At 39.5% G+C, this 22,008-nt stretch overlaps 1 protein-coding gene across 2 annotated transcripts in view; it reads left to right on the top strand.

Annotated features, from left to right (window-relative positions):
- The first annotated feature begins 15,053 nt into the window (after nt 1–15,053).
- Nucleotides 15,054–22,008, top strand: part of cd2ap (CD2-associated protein) — a 53,054-nt gene continuing 46,099 nt past the window's right edge. The window contains exon 1 of one of the 2 annotated variants that reach the window (XM_088002180.1): nt 15,054–15,502. In XM_088002180.1, coding sequence (XP_087858306.1) covers nt 15,499–15,502 — 4 coding nt within the window. In that variant the 5' untranslated portion in view covers nt 15,054–15,498. The remainder of the gene's footprint in view (nt 15,503–22,008) is intronic. The other variant, XM_088002179.1, reaches the window with a different exon arrangement.

Below are 22,008 nucleotides of genomic sequence, written 5' to 3'. Positions count from 1 at the left end.
CAGTGCGGCTCGCTGCCCGCTGCAGACCTCCACAGACAGCGCAGCGCTGACGTAAAGCAGGTGGGCGGGACTTAACGGGTCGTCTCGCCAATGGCAACTCCGCGAGGGGCATGCACGTGCGCCGAACCGCAGTTGTGAATCGAGGAGGGAGGAGAAGACGATCCCCCGGTGAGATCTGTAATGTCATGTCCTCAGTGTTAGGAGACTGTGGGATGAGAGACTGACACTGTGTAACAGTCTGAGGCCAGGAACTTGTAATAATTACTTGTCCCAGTCCCATTAGTCCCATTCGGCTTGTTCCACTGGTAGTCAAGGCTCACGCTGTTCTTCAATCAAAATCCACCCTCCTTAATTCTGAAAAAAAGATATTACCGATGGACGTACCATTTGTAGTGTTACACGGTCACACTTTAAAAAATTAACATATATATTTTTAGTTTATTTAGCCTGTCATGAGGAGAAAAGAAAGGATGTTCATTTTTCAAAGTCATATTGACCTAGCATTGATTGTCAGTAAGCTAACTTGTATGTTAGCTAAATATTTAACTTGGGTTAGCTAAATATTTGCAAACCCAAAATTGACATTAACTACATATTTAGTTAGCATGCTAAATATGTAACTAATGTCAATCACGCTAGCCTGCAAATTAGCAATATTTACCTTGCTAGCTAAATATTTAGGTCCAAGCTAAATATTTAGTTTAAAAAATAAATGTTTAGTTTGGAACATAAATAATTTGTTTGTGTATTAAATATTTAATTTTGGAACTAAATAATTAGTTACCAAAAATGTCAAACTGGTTGGAGACAGTTTCTTGCCCCAGACTGACTCTGATGAACGCGATGAACACCTTACAGCTAGAATAATCTACTTCTCTACAGCGAAACTATTTTTGCATGGTCACAACTATCACATTTTCTTCTAATAACAAAAAAAAGTGGCACCAAAGCATTTATGTTATTTCCACTAAAGCTGATTCTGATTGTATATCCAGCTTTTACAATTGCTTCAGCCTAACCTTACAAGGACTCAGACAGCTGTGTGTCCTCCTCCCTGTAGCTAGTGTTAGGCGGATAGGCTGCATCCTCACACTCCGTTCATTAGGCTTTGCTGAGTCCTATCAATCATACGATCATATTCAGAAAGACTTGTTTCCATTAAATCAGACTGATAATATTCCCTAAATCATCAATTAAGAATTTATTATGAAAGCTGAAGCAATTTTAGAAAGTGCTTACTAACATAGAAACACTCATGCATGAATAATTTAACAGGCCTGTTGACTGCATGCTTTAAATCTCCTGTTTACAAATAGCCTGCAAATCTCCATTTGCTGCAGAAAGGAGGTCATCTCTATCCTTTGATAGGATTTTTATGTGCAACACCCATGCAGTGAGCTGCTTCAATGCACTGAGAGCCCAAAGTCATTTAGACTGTGACAAATATGAAGAGATAACAGGATTTTTGTCTCTTGATCTATCACAAGACAGCTTCATCGTGTTAACCTGATATCTTGTGGTGTCAGAAGTCCCTTCACCTTAACAGATCGGTTCTCAGATTGGGGCTGACTGAGTAAGGCCTTGTGTGCCATTAAGATGGAGTTGTATAGCCTGCAACGTGCGAGTGGTTTAACTGGAACACTGTTCAGTTTCTCTCTGCCTTATATTTATCGCCAGCTTTTCAACTACAATCATACATCAATAGAAATTGTGTTTTCTCCAAAATTTGATCAAGGAAATCAAAAAACATTTCAAAAGTCAAGCAGTGACTTTTGAAGTGAGACATGTGATAGGGTATTCTGCTTTGAATCAAGTTCATATGTGATAATAAATTCATAACAGATCGGTTCAGTTTTATCTCAAGGCACGACTGGCAGTAATGTCTTCAACAAATCTTCCACTCCCTTCGTCTTTCTCCATAGAGTTTGTATATTCTTCCCTTGCATGCATGGGTTTACCCCAGGTACTGCAGACATTCACATCCAAAGACACATGTTAAGTTAACTGGTTACTCGAAATTACCCTTAATTTTGAGAAACCATTTGTTTCTCTTTTTGTCTTTATGTTGTCCTGTGATGAACTGGTGTATCCCGCCTCACGTCCAAAGACATGCGCCGCCCCCTCGTGATCCTGCAAGGACAATGGATTCCAGAGAATGTTTCTAGCCTTTTTAAGTAATTCATTGAGCAAAGATAACACAAGCTAGCCTACAAGGCAGACATGAGGTACTTGTAGAACTTGTGAAACAAAAAACCAAACAGTTTACTGTCCACTATTTAACAGAATAATTTAAGAATTTCCCATGACTTTAGCCTGCATGTCAGGTCAGAGGTGACCTGGTTATTGCCTTCCTGCTCTATTCCGCTTGATTCAAATCTCGCTTACAGCACAGTCTGGGCTTTCTCCTGTTGACTTGGTTTTCATCCAGTAGATTTTCTACCAGGCTAATCAGCGAACAGAAGAAGAAGCTTTGAATGATGATTTTCTGCGCTCTTTTAGAATTGTAGTCCGCCTACAGTTTAAGCAGTGACAGCGGAGGAAATGAAGGAAGTTGTTCAGTTGGCCACACTTCCAAATATTGAATTAACATCAGCAGCTATCTTGTTTGGGTTGGAAATGACACATTACATAAGTCACAGACAAACATTAGCAATTAGGTAACATTTGAAATATCAACATAGTCCACGTCTCCGGCAAGCAGTTGTTTCTCGATAGTCGAGAGCTCAGTGCAGAGCCTCTGTATGAGGCAACATATAGATCAAGAAACTGGTTTTTACCAGGCTAGGTCCAAATTGGTCAGGTCTGGTCCTTGAGGACCAGTGTCCATGTTTTAGTTGTGTTCCTGGTCCTACGATACTGATTCATTCCTGATTTATTCCTCAGCCTGCAGCCTAGGAAGGCGAGATCTACTGACCCATTTATGGAAATCAGGTTAGCTAAAGCACAGAGGCACCTAAAACATACAGAACACTGGCACTGGAGAACTGGAGTGCCTCTGTGTACAGTGCTTCTTGCATTCACAACCACCTGTTGGCAGCCATGTCTTTTTTGGACTAATCCCTCAATCTGAATCTGAGACACCAACTGTCGGACATCCAGTGTCCCATATGTTTGAGCTGAGCAAACACTCCAGCTTTTTGCCAGGCAGGCGCTCACTCATCTGCTCAGCCAAAACCGCCGTCCGTACGCTTCGGGCCCTGCTGTCGCGCATCCAAAAGTAATGGGAGGGAGGGCATCGACTAGTTAGCCTTAGTCAGGCACGCGACCTGCGTGCACATAGTCTCTCTCAGCCGCTTCTGCAAATAGCAGCAGCGGATAAAAGGGTAGAGCACCATCTGCCCCGCACGTGGAGCAGAAAGGCGTGGATACAAACTGAAGAATTGCCTGATTGGGAGGGGGAAGAGATAACGGGATGAAAGATGCTACTCTGATTTAACTGCAGGGGGACGAGCTGAGATTAAATGGGTCACTGACTCAGCATCTAGAAAGGAAAATCCATGGTGAGTGGAAAGTTAAGGCTGAATCATCTATGCCTGAAGTACATGACTGTATATGAATATATGAGCCATGCCAGAGAGTGTTTTTGTCGTCGCTGCTCACTCGTGCCGCAGAGCAGTGCTGAGGTGCTGAGGCTCTGCTGGGCTGGGTATGGCTGCAGGGACCACACATAGCCTCGCGCTGCAGTTACTGGGTGAAGTTGCCTTTTATAGAACTGGAGTTAAAACAGCCTATTATGTGGGGAAATGGGGATCCGTGTGTGGAGATGTAAAGAGGGAGCACCAGTCTGAGCGAGAGGCAGGGAGAGAGAGCTTCCCGTCACCGGGGCATTTGTGCACGAGTTTTCCTTTTTATGAGCGGCTCTTAAACCAGATATGCTACAAAAGCTTCCACAGTGGTCTAACACTCTCTCTCTCTTTCTCTGATACACACACACACTCAAAACCCCAAACCCAACAAGCTTCCATCCAAGCATTTACTATCAGAAGCCCACCCTGACACAAACAAGCACTTTGGCAAACATCTAAATCAATGCTGCTGTAATTCCCTCTGAAGGATAATTCCAGTTTATTACAGCCTAGGTCTATTATTTTCATAGCTTAATCAACATCTGTAAAAAGAAGTCAGGCAGAGAAAAGAACACAAATAGCAAACTAAATTTTAAAGGATTAAGAAAAAAACTGTTACATTGTAGCCTACTAATACTGTAAAAACATCTGTATGATGATTGGACTGGTCCGTAGTATCCGACCACTTCTTATTGTCCAGTGGCAACATCCAGTTGTTGATCATGTGACTCGTGTGATGCGAGAAAGTGGCAGCTTTATGAAATAGATCAATTTCAAAATGACTGACAAATTAACTCATCTTAGCGGGAAAACATTTTGTTGAAAAACAAGTTATTTTTTTCTAAATTGATATGCTTAAATGTAGCAAATTTAGTTTACGAAATGTAAAATTGCGCAATGAAAATGCATCTGCTGAGACACAACTAGGCACACACAAATTCGAGCATATGAGTAACAAACAAGCTGTGCCTGTTGCAACTCAGGAAGTGTTAAAAAAAATCATTACTATTTGCTAAACCAGAATAAGGAGAATTTGCTAAAAAAAAATTTATTGTGATACAATAACTTCTACAGCTGAACTGAAACAATACTGAAGTTAGAATCTTTGAACCTAAAGAAGAACAATCTAGAGTCATAACATAGCTTCAGCTATTGCAGCTAGAAACTAGAGATCAGGCCCAAAATCTGGGAGTAGTGATGGACTCAGACCTGAACCTTCAGAGACACATGAAGACAGTTACAAGTTGGCCTTCTGTCACCTGAAGAACATTTCCAGTATTCAAAGTCTAAGATTCTAGCAAGATAGAGAAACTCATCCATTGATTACAGACGCTCAGATTCTCTGTAGAACAAGAGGCTAGTTTTATATCTGTTATACTAATAAACTTGACTTGGCTGACTCAACTGCTGTATTTGGTAGTTATTTGACAGTTTCTTTTTAAACTGCATGACTTGGGTCAAATTTACTCAGATCTCAAAATCGTTTACTGATATTGTGGGACATTGGTCCTGAAAGAACTGATAGGAACTGAAATCAGGACTTTGACTAAACTTGGTATAATAAGAATTCTTGACCAGATGTTGCCTTTAGGGAAAAAAGCCAAGATGAAGAAAGATGAAACACAGGTTTGACAGCATTATGCCTGCTTTGCATCTGGAGGAACAGGTAAGCTAGTAAAAGTTGATGGGAAGATGGATGGAGCAACATACAGGGCAATCCTGGGAGAAACCCTGTCAGAGGCCACAGAAGACTTGATTGCCTGTACCTGTGTTTGTATGACTCACCCAGTTTTTCTTGTAAAACCCTCATTGTTCACCCCTATCCTTGGTGCATGGCTTACTGTAAGGCGTATTTACAGTTCATTGTTCTTGATTTTATGAGAACAATGAAGTTTTCCTGTAAAAACTAATTGTTCACCCCGTGCCTTAGGTGCATGGCTTACTGTAAAGCCTATTGATGATGCGTGAGATGACAGGTGGCTGCCAGTAGGTGGTGAGTTCCTGTACTCCCAAAGCAAGTACACCTTAATTGGAAAGACTTTTATTGACTCTGGAAAGCTTGTGGAAACCCAAAGGAAGGAGGCCAACATGGAACACAGCAGATGTTTTACGGCTTCAATATATTTATAATCCATGATTGTTAATATCTAAACTACCATTCACCTCCTGCTTTTGTGTGTGCAGGTGGGGAACCTCTTGTGCGAAGCATTCTGTTTCCATTTCCTTCTGCTTGTGAGTGTTCGCCTGACTTCAAAGCGACCACCCAGGACGAGAGTAAAAGAGGTTTCGTTAAAAGTGCTAACCGAGTGCTGTTGATTTGTTTTCAATCCCCTGCTCCCTCTTGAGCAACCCACTTTTCATCCAGATGACGAAAAGTAATGCTCAAAGGCAGCGTTTTGGAATTTTGAGGTTTTCTTTGGTAGCTGATGGAACAAAGTCAAACTCAAGTATTCCTCCCAGGAGGTCTGCGATGTCTGAAAAGAGGCATAATGTGTTTATACCAGCATCAACAAGGAGGTGATTGCTGCTCCGCTGGGTTCACCATATCGGTGTAAGCCTAAATTACAACCTAACCACCTCTTTGTAATGTTCCAGCCACTGACTGATGAATGGATGGACACAGATTAGGAGTCAGTGGGTGGTGCAGGTTTCCCACCCTCAGGATAGTTCTGAGCAATTATCCTTCCACACATGGTCCAACTGGTGTTTTTGGGAAGGGGAAGTTGTTTGTTTATGCAGTCCCACTAAATGATGTACTCCATCACATGCTGCAGTGACTCTCAAAAGTCTATACATCCTTGCCAAAATGCCACGTTTTTATGGTGTTAAAAATGAATGCACATTGAATAATACAATGTGACGTACAACTCAGCTGAATAGCAAATAATTCAACAAAATAAAACAGTTGCAGCTGGCAGGTTCAGCATGCCAGCTGCAACCAGAAGGGTTTTACTCAAAACTGCTTTGGAACTTCTTATAACTGCGGTCTCAATGCCAGTCCTTAAAGGCCGGTGTCCTGCAGTTTTAGAATGTTTGCAACATTTGTTACATGTTCAGCTTTCACACTGCACTGCATAAAACAGTCCAAACCCTTTGAAATACCTGCTTACCCCCGCGCCTGTGCTACCGCTGTCATGTACGAGGGTAGGCATCTGACCCACATGCAAAATCAGACCCGGGAAGTTAAGAATTTATTTACAAAATGTACAGGCACAGGTGTCTTGCAGGTGATTCTTTGGATCGGGCTCGGGGTTTATCTGGAAGCTGACAGACGAGTCAATGACTGTGCGGGGGGTGGACAGCAGGAGAAATTAACTTCTCAAAGGGGGAGGAGGAAGGAGTAGGATGGAGCCAGGCAACCAATTGGGAGGTCCGAGGCAAGTTTCTCTGGCAAGAATGAACTGTTGGCTGGAGCGGGCAGGCAGGTGAGGTTCGGAGCTGCAGGTGGGATTACAGGTTTGGAGGTCTGGCTTATTCCTGGGAATGAGAGACAGAGAACAAGTGAGGGAAGCAGACAACAAGCTGAGGTTTTCTCAAGAAGGTTACAAATAACTAGTTTCTAAGAAGAAGGTCTAGCAGACCTTGGTAGTCTCTAGACTTTCATGGTAGTCTAGAGACTACCATGAAAGAGTAATCATCCAGTGGACAGGTGAGGTCTGGAAGCTCCTTAAATCCTCTCTGGGTGATGATCCCAACAAGATGCAGGTGTGCAGCTCTGCTCCAGGCCGCTCCCAGCAGGGAGCCAATAGGGAGAGACACTTTTATAAATCCAGATCCTGACAGCCGCTGCACCAAGAAGTACTACAGGAAGTGACACGAAAATCACAGAAGAAAACATGAGCCCAACTTCCTCCTTCACAAAACATAAACAAAAATGGAGTAGCGTCAGATTTTAGTAGTTGCGGGATTTCTCATATACCTTTGGTAAAAGACCACAGGCCATCTCTCTATCTAGTGCTAGAACAAGTGTTTGTTTTGGCTGTATTTACCCAGAATGCTCTGCGCTACAATACATTTCCTGTTTTTGGTGCTGTCTCCGGTCCATTTGCATCTACATATTATTCAAACCGAGTTAAAGTTCCCTTCAATCAAACTGAGATCGAGGCTTTTAGGCAGGCGAGACTTAGCTTTTTGGTCTGCATGCGGGTTTGATGACACATTCACACCTCTCCAAACAAACCGGACAATCTACAAATGAACTACAGTTCAATAAAAGTGGACTAAACAGGACTTGTGTAAATGCACCAAAACCTTTATGGCTCAGAAACAGAACAGCTGCATGTTAAGTGTTCTCTGTCTATTTACTTTTGAAGGCAGCTTGTTGACTGAACTGTATGCTAGTGAGGCAGTTTCCATCCATCCATCCATCCATTTTCTTTACACCCTTGTCCCTTATGGGTGCTGGTTAGTGAGGCAGTTTCACCATTAAATTTCAATGTGTAGGACAAGAGACGCATCTACAAATTACAGGAATCTGACCTGTGAAGACTGCAGTTTCAGACCAATGGCTTGTAATATCTTATTGTTGTTTTGACCAAAACAACTATTATATTCCAGAGCAAGACACCTCACTGTGGACATGGTCATAGTGAAGGTCAGAGTGGTTTTGGCCAGAAATACGCCTCTTCTGCTTCAAGTTTAATTTCAAAGCTTTGGAAGATTTTAGGCAGGCCTGGACATTTTCTTTGTCTCACAACCTTACTCCCTTAGCCAAAGCACTTGCAATAAAAGACTGATACTTCACAATTCACTTCACAGTTAATTGCTTCCTAGTGTTGGTGTATGACAGGAAGTACCCCAAAAAATACACAGCAGCTAAAAATGACATGTTTGACTTAAGAATGCAGTGTAGCTACAAATAGAACATTTCATTGAGCAGAGACATGGTTTCAATCTACGTGACTAGATTTAGTCCAAATACAGATGTGACTCACTGTTATTCAAACCCAGTAAGTTTTATACAGAACTTGAAAGTTTATGACAGGTTTTAAGTCCATCATAAGCCCAATGGTGCACTCACACCTGCTGCTAAAGGTAAATCTTGCAGAAATCCAAATTTGACACCTGACTGCTTTGGACATAATGCCTTAATCTCTGTTTCCTTTCATGTATTTCCTCCATAAACTTTGAATTCTGCAGCCCAGTGTTTTATTACTGTTTCCTCCTGAGCAGACTGGAATAAAAAAGAGTACACTGACCTCTTCTGGACAAAAACTGCCACAGCAGATCAAATGAGCCACCAAAATGTTGCTTTGTTTAGAGACGCTCTTCATTCTGATAGATAAAACATACTGATGAATGTGCAACGTGCCTTTAAAACACATGCAGAAACACACAAAATGAAGAAGTGAGTCACATCGTTTGAAGGTAACCGTTATTTGGACAAATCCACTAAAACAAGCCAGACAATTCAGCTTTCATCCTTATTTCAGCTCATTTTTAAAAAATTATGACTATATTTCTTGTTTATGAAGACATCTCCAACCAATACTGTTACACTGTATTAACACTCTACTTATTCAGTATATTAAAGACACGTTTAAATTGGATTACTATGCATTTGGCTAAACCTGCAGCGGATGGTGAGATTCATTAAAGATCCTCCTTCAGAACTGCTGCTGGAACAGATCTCTGAGCTCTGTTAGAGAATCCTTACAATTGTCATATTTGTATTTTTAAAGACACAAACACAGAGCAAATTTAGTGAAAATGGAGCAATTGCAGTAAACCAAAAACTTAACAGGGGTAGGTAGCAAACAGGTAGACATGAATAATTTATATTTATATTATATAATTTATAATTTATATTTATATATATATATATATATATATATATATATATATATATATATATATATATATATATATATATATATATATATATATATATATATATATATATATATATATATATATATATATATATATCAGAAATCTGCCATTTGTGGTTGCAGTTTCATATTTTGCCCACATGGTGGCTCAAGATTACCAGAGTTTATAACACAAAGTAAAGGTCCAGGGATCAGCCAGAACTGAAATTATGTCAACGAGGTCAAGTAAACCTGTAGATTCAGAATGTTTTACATGTGAAAGTATGAGATGAGTCTTGTTCATTAAAGTTTACTGTTCTATTATCAGCTAAAAAACAGAGCAAACTTGGATTTTTACTTCTTCAACAGTTTTTGTGTTTTAGATAGTAGATCTGCTGACCTGTCACTTTGTTTTCAGCTCCTGTTTGCCAGGGGCTTCTTCTGCTCTGATAGTCTCCCTGAGGTGTCCTGAAAGCATTCTGCTTGGATTAGTCAGACGGCATACTTCACCTCTCAGTTCTCACCTCTTCATTCATCAGTGACTCTTGGGAAATGTTATTGCTTTATTTTATTATTATTCTGCAATGTTCCTCTTTATCCATGCTTCTAAACGTGTAGTGCTTTGCTACAACTTTCACATTTTCATGTGTCACTTCACCACCACAGACTTCAATGCGTGTAATTGCAATTTTACATAGTAGAGACAGTTTTGGCTGCAATTCCACCCTCAAATATCTAGCTTATGCTGTGACCACCTTGCCACATCTTCAGCCTGAAACATTCATTTTCAAGTCCTGCCACAAATTCTCAGTTGGCATTTTGTCTTGACTTTGACTGAAGCAATTTTATTGTATCTAGCAATAAGCCACCCTGTTTGGTGTGTTTAGGACGTCATGCAAGTTTTGATTTCCTCTACTCTTTATGCTTTGCATGAACACCTTCCTTTACATATGTGCCGTGTCCTCTGCACGGCTGGTGGCAAACTGCAAACAGGACCTAGAATGGTTTTCCATAGGCAAAGGCTTTGTTTCTGGATTCCAGAATTGTGAAGTGGGTAACTAATGGTTGAATGCTAATTTTAGTTGGCATTTAGTTTTTCATTTATTCTTGAACAACGTTCACCTTCCAGCCTTAAGACTTTTCTTCTTTTCTGAACAGTCTCAGGGTCTTTATATGTTCTCCCTCCCTGTGGCATTGAGATGAATTATCGTGACTCACCCATCTGCCCATCCTCATGATTGATTGGGTAGTTTCCATCTATCACTTGTTTATCTTGTCAAGGTGTGAGATGTGTGTGAGTGTCATGCAAACACCTTGTCATGAAATTCTATGTATCCAACACTGCATAATTTTGACCCTGTTTGGGTTAGAAGTAAAAGCGCCCCTAAGAGGTGAGCGGAAGGGGCCAAGAGCCTCCATAAAGCAGCCATCTGCCCCTAAAATAAATTAATACATAGATTATGTATGGCATGATAAATATATCTATCTATATATAATAATGATTGGTTGGTCTGCAATTACATAATTAAAATTAATCACATTGTAACTGAAAACCATGTATCTACAAAGTGAACATTTAGAATTGATTATTTTTCTGCTAATTTACTGAACAGACGCATGAGCTCAGCAACAAATATATTTGCTGTTTTAAATGTGTTTAAGTTAATTCATGAGATTTAATGACGAAAAACAAACATTGACAAAATGAACGTTTTCAGTTCAAAAACTATTTTTACTGTTAAATGATTGAAAAAAAAAAACAGAAATATGAGACCAACAATATGGACATTTATTGTTCTTAAATTTGTCTAAATTATTTAAGCCTTAGTTTGGTCTAAAGTGTTACTGAATCCATTCTGTTGTCAGATGTTTCACAAACATCTGTTTTTTAAAAAACATCCTTCTTTAGAAATGTGGACAGTGAACTCTGACATCAGCGTTGGTGACGTCTGTGCTGCTGCTACATGTTTAGCATTGAGATGCTATTTTAGGCTTGAAGATATAAAATGTTGCCTGTTGTTCTTGCTCCCACATGATCTGTGTACTTGCACTACATTCCATAGCTCTAGACAACGGGAAATTATTTAGCGTAATTCCACCAAGCAAGGTGTCATGTGACAAGTCAGCAAAATTCTTGTTCGTGCAATTTGCTAAAAACAATTTCCTCCTTTGCAAGAATCCGAGTTAACAAACCGCATGTCGTCATAATACAAAGAAACCACAATTGCAACTGAGGGCAGTTGTGGTTTTTATGTCCCACTTGGGACACTGTTCCATTCACTACAGCCAACGAAAAACACAGACACACACACATCACTGCATGTGTGTTTGTGTGCTCCTGTGGTCAAACACATTTGCATAGCATTTGGTGTTTTGCGTTGCCTTTTGAATGCTTGTTGACATTTTGCTCAAATGGCCCCTTTGAGAGTGAAATTACACTCAACTACTTCCTTTTCTAGCAGTTCACTCTCTGGTGGCACCGAGATAAGCCGGGTAATTGGCAGTGGGCGCTGTGCCCGTCTGCAGCCAGAACTGTGGAGGAACAGCTTGACTTTTCATAGCAGAGCAGGTTGGATAGTGAGCGCGAGGAGGCGCTGGGATCGTTCCTGTCTCTGGGATTGCTGTGTGCCAACATATTCTGATGAGAAAAGTGTGTTTCCTGCTACGAAGTCAGCTTTCTCCCTGCTGTTTGAGAGCAACAGTTAGCATGTCGTCAGTCAGGAATAAAAGGAAATCTGCCTGAACATTATGGGTTCAGTTTGAATTGCAGGTAAATTAGTGTGGATGATGTGCAGAAATGACAGAAGAGTAGTGTGTGTGTGTGTGTGTGTGTGTGCGTGCGTGCGTGCGTGCGTGCGTGTGTTTTAGCATTTCTCATGTTTTAGGAACCATTTTTTCCCCCAACACAAACTACATTGTGAGGACACACTACTCCTTATGGGGTCTGAAGCAAAGAAGTGCTTTTATAGGGTTATGGGTTTAGATTTAAAACTAAGCTGTGATTTAGGTTATGATTAGGGTAAATAGAAATAAATGAAAAATAAAGGGAGCCAATACAAAGTCATACTATGTGAATGTGTGTGAACTTGCATATACTACATACTGTCACCTTCCAACTCAAGTAATTTTTTGCCAAGAAAAAACAAAACAAAACAAAAAAAAAACACTTTTTGCAACAAATGCCATTATTTTTGGAAGATGACAATTCAGAGGACCACTTTCACAATGTTTACCAACAAACTGAGGTCTTTTATGGAAAGTGGAAAGGTTAGGGTAAAGATTAAAGTAGTAATGGCTTGGGTCAGTTAAAATGTCTGGGTTAGGCATAAATGCTAGCTACTAAAATGAAAATAAGTATGTACACTGCAAAGAAGTGCAAGGATGTGTGCGTGTGCATGTGTGTGTGTTTGTGTGTGTGTTCTCTAATGCTTCTGCAAACCGCCGAGCTGCTCTGAATAAGAGATTAAAATAGCAGCATAGATTCTCACCCTTCTTAACAAACCACTGCAGGCCTAACACAGTCCTTACATAACAGCACAACCTTTTTCACACTCCTGATCAGAATCTTAAGAACCAGAGAACAAATGACAAGTGTTTCAGTTGGGTTTTTTTTTTTCCCTGTACAGTTTCAAAATGCAAAAGGTAGGAACAGGAGCAAGAGATCATGAAATCAGAGGAGGCAGATTATTCAAAACATTGATATTCAAACAGGCTGTTGACTAGCAGGTAAAGACCGTAGACCTAAAAAAGTCCAAATCTGAGCAATAATCCTTCTCTTATGGAATTTTCTGTCAGGCTTTTAATTTGTCATGACCTCCTGATGACTTTTGTGGCCTGAGGAGTCCACAGGACACATCCTCAATATAGATTAGGGCATCCAGTTTAAAAAACAAAAACACCTTCAAAGATCACATCTTCTTCCCCACCGAAGATGTTAGAAGTTTTAAGTAAGTTTTATTTTCTGTTAAGAAAAAAAGTTATCCAGATGATCCTGGAGGCCCTCTAAAAGACATGAAGGGTCCCATTGGAGATGTTTTCTACATAACACAGAGGAGCTGGATCCTCCATGATCTGTGAGGGTTTTCCTTCAGAAGAACGATGGAGCAGTGAGTGGATGCATCAACAGTTGCTTGATATCTACAAATGCAGCGTTTTAACTGACTGTAAACCAGGGGTCCCCAAACTTTTTCCTGCGAGGGCCACATAGCTGTTCCTTTCTCTGGTCGGGTGCCGGTCTTAGTTCTTGGAGAAAGAAACCTTAGAAAATTCTGTCAAGGGGGGCTGCTCTGTCTTCGAAACTGTCGAGCAGGGGGGAGAGGGGGGTGGGGCGACGACACATTCGCGCTTTTAGGTAGATTTTTACCCAAAAACCGTGAGTGAAACGGTGACTGGTACTGACTAGTATATATTCCATTGAGGGAAAGTAAGTTTCACATCTGCTCAAGAGCCCCCCTGGTGGTTGAACAAAAATCCACATATAAACCAGAAAATACAATATATAAAAAAAAACACTGAATGCTCTCTGGTATGAGGAGGCGGGCCGGATCCGGCATTGTTCAGGGGGCCGGACCAAATGACGTGGCGGGCCGGATCCGGCCCGCGGGCCGTAGCTTGGGGACCCCTGCTGTAAACCAACAGATTTTCTATAGTGGTTTAGTCTTTCAACTAGAAAAAAATAAGTTTCTTCAAAGGGAATGTCAACATTGTTTGGGATCATCCCCCAAGATCTTAATCCCAATAAAATCTTTAGAAAACGAATGACAAAGGAGGTTAGAGAAAATGGACATTGGTTCCTAAATATGTGGTGGCCGTTGTGAAGCTACCTTAACTGGTAACATCAGCATCAACATGGAGGGTACTTATGAGTCTCTAATCTCTTTAGAGACAGGGCACTTATCAATTAATGAGTTAATCTAAAGTTGACTGATCTTGTCAATTGACTAATGCTTAATTTATAATTGACTAATGCTTAATTTATAAGTGGCCATTTTCTTTTGTATCAAGAGGGTTGACCACCTTTCCATAGCTGAATCTTTTATATGCTGAATTTTAAAAAAGAACCACATCATTATATTTAAGAAAAATGTTAACTGTACTAAATACTGATTGAATGTTTTTCTCACATTATTAAACTTATATATTGCAGTGATGATGAAAATATAATAAAATTCAGAAACCCTATGAAAAATTAAAAAATACAGGTTTTAATATTTATAAATCAGTAGCTGTAAAAAATTTTTTAAATACTTTCTACAGCATTGTCTAAGAGATTAAAAGCAGACAATATGAAAAGAAAAAAAAGAAAAAAATTTCTTGAATCATGGAATAAAATAAAAATAGCCCATTTTGAACAAAATTCAATTGTGGCTGTTTTGGAGTAGATTTGGAAAAATACACCTAGAAACAAGTTTTTAGTTGCAAAACAACAACAAAATCAGCTAAAATTGTTTAATCATAAATTGAAACTTATGAGATGCGCTCACCTTAAAAGGTAAGTTTTAATTATTATATTATTATATTTTTGGCATTTTAGTTTCAGTAATTTCCAAGATGACCCCCTTGGTTCCTCCCCATCCATCTCTCCCTCCCCCAAATCATCAAAATCTCACCCACGGCTCCACAGGGCGATTTTGGACCGGTAACTACGTGCACACGAGCCCAGGCACGTACAGTAGGTTCTACTGTACACGCTGAGATGGATGGAGAATTGACAAATTCCACTGACTATTCCTCTCGTTGATCTATCCCGCCTGAAACCTCGCGAAGTTTCCGACTGCGCTGAATTTTGGTGGGCAGGCAGGCTGGCAGGCAGGAAAACAGGCGCTGAGCGGAGGCAGCAGGCAGAGAGAGCCGTGTAGAGGCGAGTCCAAGAAAGGTGGAGACTCCGACTCCTGGCTAACTTCCTGCACTGTAATCTTCAAGAGAGAGAACTCAGGAGGACTGGACCGCTTGCTGGGACTAGGACGGATGGATTTAAGGCTCGTTTAGCTTGTTTTTCGGCGGTAATTCGACGCACCTCCTCTCCTCTGTGGCTGGTCGCTCCTACCCACCTGGACAGTAGCGCGTGAGCGGTGGGGAAGATTTCCAACATTTGATTCTGCGGGGCGTTCCGAGAAACAGGAATGGGTGAGTTCACCAGTGATGTGGCGCTTGTGTTTTGACGCTGTTTTTTTTTTAATTATTATTTTATTTTATTACTATTATTATTTTCCCTTGGCAGTTTCTAAAAGGCTAGTCGAGCCTGTAGACACATCAGTAAAGCGAGTGCCAGCGTCTTGTAATAATTTTTTATAAGCTTCTGGAAGCCGAGAGAGTTACAGTTAGCAAAGCCCGAAGCTAGCTGGTTAGCCTAGCCAGCTAGTTATGTGGTTCACAGGATAACGCCAGCTTCATCCCTGGATGTCGTTGTGCTTTCAGCGTTTTTGAAAGCAAACTTTCTTTAAACTATTGTAGTTTTGTTTTACTGTATCCTCAAGTGAAACCTTTAAGCTACTAAACACCTCAGAAAAAACCCCGTTTTTAGTTCCCACCTCACTTTTCTTGGGCAAGTCCGAAGTTTTGTGGATAACTTGGGGGCGGAGGGGCATCTTAGGTGTCTTATTTGGACTACAACTGTTAACTTCCTCTTTTTGCGTTTGCCTCAAGGCTGTCGGCATGAATAGGTAAATCCACAGGCTCGACATTTAGAGCCACGAGACAGAACCGTATCTGTGATCTGAGAGCACGTCTGGAAGTGGGGATCAGGAGTTAAATGTGAGAAGGATAAACTCATGTTTTTAAACGCATAAAAGCTGTTTATGGTGGATATTTGTGTTTTACAATGACAACCTCAGTATAATCCAGAGGAAATATTTTGATTTGTCTCCGTATTTTGCATCAAGGCCTCCACCCCCACCTGTTGCGTACACCTGGGTGTGCAGGCTGTGGTTACTGTGGCCGGGCTCTCAGAGGCTTGCCTAAGGTGTCTGCTATGTGGTGGAACAGGTTCCTGGTTTGGCTGCGTCAAGTTTTCAGTTGCTGGTATGTTCTGAGTCAAAGCAACACTTAAGGATAAAAACAACAAAGAAAAAAAAAATCAGTCAGCTTCAATAAGTGTCGGTTTCTAGTTGGTTATGCTTCTTATAATGTGCTGGTTTTTGTTTTGGTCTAGCCTGTCTCAGGTAAGCTTGTTGGGTTTGAACATTGGAGCTGTCAGTGTGTACTCCCTCTATTTCCTCCAACATGGCTTGCTTGGCTGCATTCCACAAGCAGAATCTTTTCTTCCCCTTATGAAAGTTTACATTTGTTCTTTTTTTTAAAGCTATGGTTCTTTTTACATTTTTGGACACGTTTCCATGTTGTCATAAAACAACACTCACCTAACCTAAGGATAAATATTAGGATATTATTCCCCAGGCTGGGATTAGTGCTGCATGATATAAGAAGATCTTGTGATGTCAATTGCGCTAGATGCCTGTTTTCTTATTTCCGCTACTTATAATTTTGGATGAAACTATTAATCTTATTAATCACAATGAATTTATTATTGAATAATCATTTACTAATTTTATAATCCTTTCCTGCCGTATACAGACTCAAAAACACGCTGTTTACTCGCAGAACACCCTCAGAGCAGTAATTAAACCAAAACGCTACAAAAATATATACATTTTGCATTTAAGTTAGAAAAGAAATCCTGTCTGTCTGTTAATCTACCCAGAACTCAAGTGGCATAGTTTAGTTTTACCTGGTTCATATTATGTAAAAGAAAAAAAAAATCTCCCATTAAGCATCTTGATGTTTAATTAATAATCTGGTAAAACAAAAAAATTATCGACGGTTCAGCTCTACACTGTATCAATGTTAAGCAGAAAATGTTGAGCTTTTCGCATGTTGATGACAGATTTATTATTTGTGGCATCCTTTGCTACAAACGGTCAAGCGTCACTAAAAGAATGCTTTTGTTACATTTTAGGCAATAAAAATGTTATTTTAAAAAGGAATTTAATTATTTGTTCATTTGCATCTTTTAATAAATTTCTATTGTATTAAAAAAAGACTTATGTGGTTAAATGGGAAATCTGTCAGTGTGCAAATTGTCAGAAGAATCGATTACTAAAATAATAGTTGCTGCTCTACTTCTAAAACGTGCTTCAAAAACTCTGAGCATTAGCACATTTAGCAACATTGTTTATGACTATTTTAAGTTTTTGCTGCCTCAGGCTCAGTCCTACTGAGTGTATCTCAGGCACTCAATCCATCTATAGTGGAATATAATTGCGTTGAAAAGGAGTCTATGAAAGAAAATGTGCCAAAATTTCTCATTTTTAAGATCTAGAACATTTATCAATTAAGAAATCTCCAAAATGTCTCTCTTTCACTGTTTTTTGCATCAATTCGACAATTTGCTGACTCGACTTGACTCAGTCTAGTTTCCTTGTTGCTTTGTCTCATGTAAGTTGCATCAACTTTAACTGTCAAGTCCAAACCTTGACATTTGAAAAAGCTATCACTACAACTTTAACTAAGTTGTCTTAACTGTCTTTAGCAATTATATTAAACTAAACATTTCTAGTTAATAGAAATTTATAAAAAATTGCCCCAGTTGATTTCATTATGTTTTTATGTTATTATAGTAAATTGTGATTTGATTCTGTAGTTCAGAATCAAACCGTAGGACTGCATACTTTCAAAGAGATACAAGGTGTATTTTTTTATTTTTAGGCACAAATTACTATTATTAGTATTTTTCACTTTGTTCCGCATTAATTTACTTTTACCAGTGACATGAGTGTTGCTGTTTCGAGTTTCGAAGTGCTCTCTGGAGCGTTCCCTTCGTTTTGGTGTTTTCTAACAGACCTCTGAGTCCATCAGAGCAGCAGCTGGCATGTTTCTGCTCACAGGAGAGCCACTGATAAAGTGGCTTTATTGATTTATCTGCCAATATTTACTCACCACTGCTCTACAGACCTGCAGTACATGATGGTCCATTTACTCACCACAGCCTGGGTTTGATGTGGAGTTTATTTATAGGATGTGTTTTACAACCTGCAGGATCCTTGCAAGAAATGCTCCATCAAATCATTCTCAACATGATTTAATAATAAAGATACGGATAAAGAACAATGTGTAATTAGGAGGCAGCTTTGCCTCTGCAACAACAGTAGTACTAAGTCTTTTTTCTATACTTCTTACTTTCCTGCATTGGTTTGTTTTTGCCTTTTTCTTTCTTTCAACCCACAATTTTTTTTCTTAAAAACAATGATCCTACTCACTCGCTTGTGAAGCTATTTCTTTATGCACATTTGTTTAAAATTTCATGCTGGCATGTTGAGGATGTCTAAAAATCTTGAACTCATTATGATACAATACATTCCCTCACACTTGCATTACTTAGTCTGTGTGTGCAGAGAAATTGGTCTGCTGTTTTTTTATTATTATTTTTTGCAGCTTCATGTTCACGCCTGAGCACCGCTGTATGAAGCAGCAGTTTCACACCCTCCCAGTATAAATGATACTGTTTAAATACACGTGGCCTCTGTTGGAACTCCTCAGAAACTCAGCAGGAAATGTGGCGTTAATGGGGCCAAAGAACCTGCCTGATTAAAGGGGCCTAGATGTGTGAAAAGGAGGAGTTTGAGTGTAGTGTGTTTCCAATCTAGTAGTTAGATTTTTCTTTGACCTACTATTTTGTGTGTGACTTTTTTTTCCTCTTTCTTGGACTGTGGGAAAAGTCTGTCAACATAAAATATATCTACTGCCTTATTGTAACAAGAAACCATGTTATCAGTCTTCATAACTGAGACGATACATTATATTAAGTGTAACAGAAATAAAATTTATTTATTTCCAGTTAGAAAAGTAATAGGAAGTGAATTCTTATTAAACTCAAGCCTGTAAATATAGCCTTGCTTTACAGTGTACATCACCCATAAACCACCTATACTAGCTATGCATGAAAATATGTAATATGTCAACTGTAGCCTTTTCCAAATCTTCCTCATTAGGGATTTTTGTCCTATTATGAATGTGACGATATTAGCATGCATTTCCTGTTATGGTTTTTCATTTAGTTAATCGTGAAACCTGGAACCTGTTCCTGTCTGCACTATATATTCTGCTGCACATTGCTATTGTAACAAATATGTCCAACTGTAATTGAATTGCCCTTTTGAATAAAGTTTACTGAATCTGAACCTCTTAGACATTCTCTCTAACTACACCTGTAAAACTCATCATTCATTTCTCTCTATTTTAGCCTCGTAAGTCTATTTTTCTGCTCGTCTCTTCAGGCATCTGTCGTCACTACATGTTGTTGTTGAGCAACTAACATTAAGGGAGTAAGTTTTTGTTTGTAGTCAGCTTGTCAAATCAAAATTGATATGAAACGACAAACAGTTTGTTGGGAACGCTCCCAAACTCCAGTGAAGGAAAACATTTATGGACTGTCTTCACACTTTAGTCTCCAGATATTGAATACTATATTTTCTAGAGCTGCAGAATACATCACATTTTAGTAAGTTTTATGCAAAATTGCAAATACAAAGCAGTTCTTTGACTCTATATTTGGTAGATTGATACTTGTAGTGGTGACATGTATTTATATGCACATTTAATTTCCCATTGAGCTCGTTAAAGTATGTTTGAATTTTAACTATATTTTGCCTGCCCCTATTATATCCATTTGGACATGGAGTGCAAGTAATGTCCACGAATGATGCAGAAATTAGTGATTGAGATGCTTAAGATCAGCTGAAATGCACCAATTGGACTTTTACCGGGCCGATGATGATTTCAATTGTTCTTGAAGTCTGACCCACCAATTTAGATTTTGACTGATTGTAGTTCATTTTTATAAAGGCTGTAACATAAAAGAATGTGGTACATACTTTAAATAATGCAATATCTGTTGCTAGTGTATAACACAATATACCAACGCTAACATCGGTATTGGCTGATATTAGTCATTTTTTTAACATATTTGTATCAACCCGATAAATAAAACTGACACAATATTGAAAATTGATATTTATTTCCATCTTGTGTCTGGAGGAGGTTGGGCATGTGGTATTTCTTTGGTCATGCGACCATGACAGTGATGCAGCAAAGGATTGTGGGTAGTTTAACTGAAGCAGATAAGCAGTGATGGAGACAGCAATGTGGTTGATTTCTTTCAAGATGCCAAAAGGTTAAAGAAGTGTTTATACAATTTATACAGTTATTGCCCAGAAAAAATGTAAATATCGGTTATTAATACTGACCCTAATTTTCACCTGTGTGCATCCTGATCTTTTCCTATTGAACATGGAGAACTGGAATGCTCCTCTCTCCCCATCAGCTACCTCATAGATCAGTAGGAAGGAATGCGGTGCTGAGTTTCCTCTTTACTGACTGATCCCAGTGTTTCAGACTGGCTGCCTGGCAGGCTGCTCGTCTGCGTGGCCTTGTGTAAACCCCTCTCTCTTATCCTTCTTCCTGACTCTGTCCCCTGCAACTTCCTCCTTTCTGTCATCCACTTACATAAGGTCCTCGCTGTACTTCAGGGTGACCTGGAAGCAGAAGCCTGGGGACAGGAAATGCATTATCATTCCAACCAGTATGTGCCCAACAAAAGGACAAGTAACAGTTTTCTGCTCTTTGGACAGACAACTACTATGTTCATATGCCACAAACCTGACCTTTATTGAAGAGAAGAAGAAATATGTAGTCTGTTTGCAGTTTAGGCAAACAGACTACCTTGTTACATACACCCAAAACCTTGTGTATGTAACACAGACCAGGACATCCCTACTTATAATGTGTGTTCTGTCCTAAGATGACAGAACCTGAGCTGAGTTCAATGCCAAGTGTAAACTCATCTTTACCTGTCTTTCCTGTCACCGTTTCTAGTGTATTAAAAAAACTTAAACTTAAAAATAAAGAATGCTTAACCTGGTAAGGAGTTATGTAATGCCTGCTAACCCGCCAGACTTATAATACACTGGGCAAGGTTCCCCCAGAAAACCTGATGACCCTGGTGTTATACCATGGGTTTTATTTTAATTTTATTTATTTCGAACATGATAGTAGTATAAAATCACGCAATGCAATGCAAAATACATATTTTTGTACCACCGTAATCTTAACATGCTTGAAAAGAAGTAGGAAGAAACTTATGAACTCCTATCCCATAAACTCATACAATATTTATTAGCCCTTATTAATAAATCAAATCATTGAAAAATATTAGAACTTACAAAAATTCGGAGGCCTCATATTTTGGAAAGAATAGTGTGTGAGACCAACGGGCTGCTGCAGGGATGTGCAATTAAAGCCTGGCGGCCTGCCAGGCTTATGATGCACTGAGGGTAAGCCTGATGGGGAAAAACCTGGATCAGTGTTGTGAATGAAAATAATTTCATAAAACTTATTTACACAATCACACTCAGTGCTCATACATTCTCCAGTGTACTGTGTGTGTATTTTGTGAGCTGTGCACACTCTACGCAAATTTACTAGAGCGATAAATTTTCTGCACCACTTGTCCATCACGCAAGCATTTCACCTGCCACTGTTTATTACATTTTATTTATTTATTTTTATTTCGTGTGTAACATTTCCCTTGGTAACAAACTCAGACACTCGGCTGGTCAAGGTATTTAAAGATAGGTGAT

The sequence above is a fragment of the Poecilia mexicana genome, unplaced genomic scaffold (assembly GCF_051168715.1).
Source record: "Poecilia mexicana isolate PSO_F unplaced genomic scaffold, ASM5116871v1 scaffold_21, whole genome shotgun sequence".
In the NCBI taxonomy this organism is placed as follows: domain Eukaryota; kingdom Metazoa; phylum Chordata; class Actinopteri; order Cyprinodontiformes; family Poeciliidae; genus Poecilia; species Poecilia mexicana.
The sequence above is the reverse complement of the archived record's forward strand: the minus strand, read 5'-3'. Positions and strand labels throughout refer to the sequence as shown.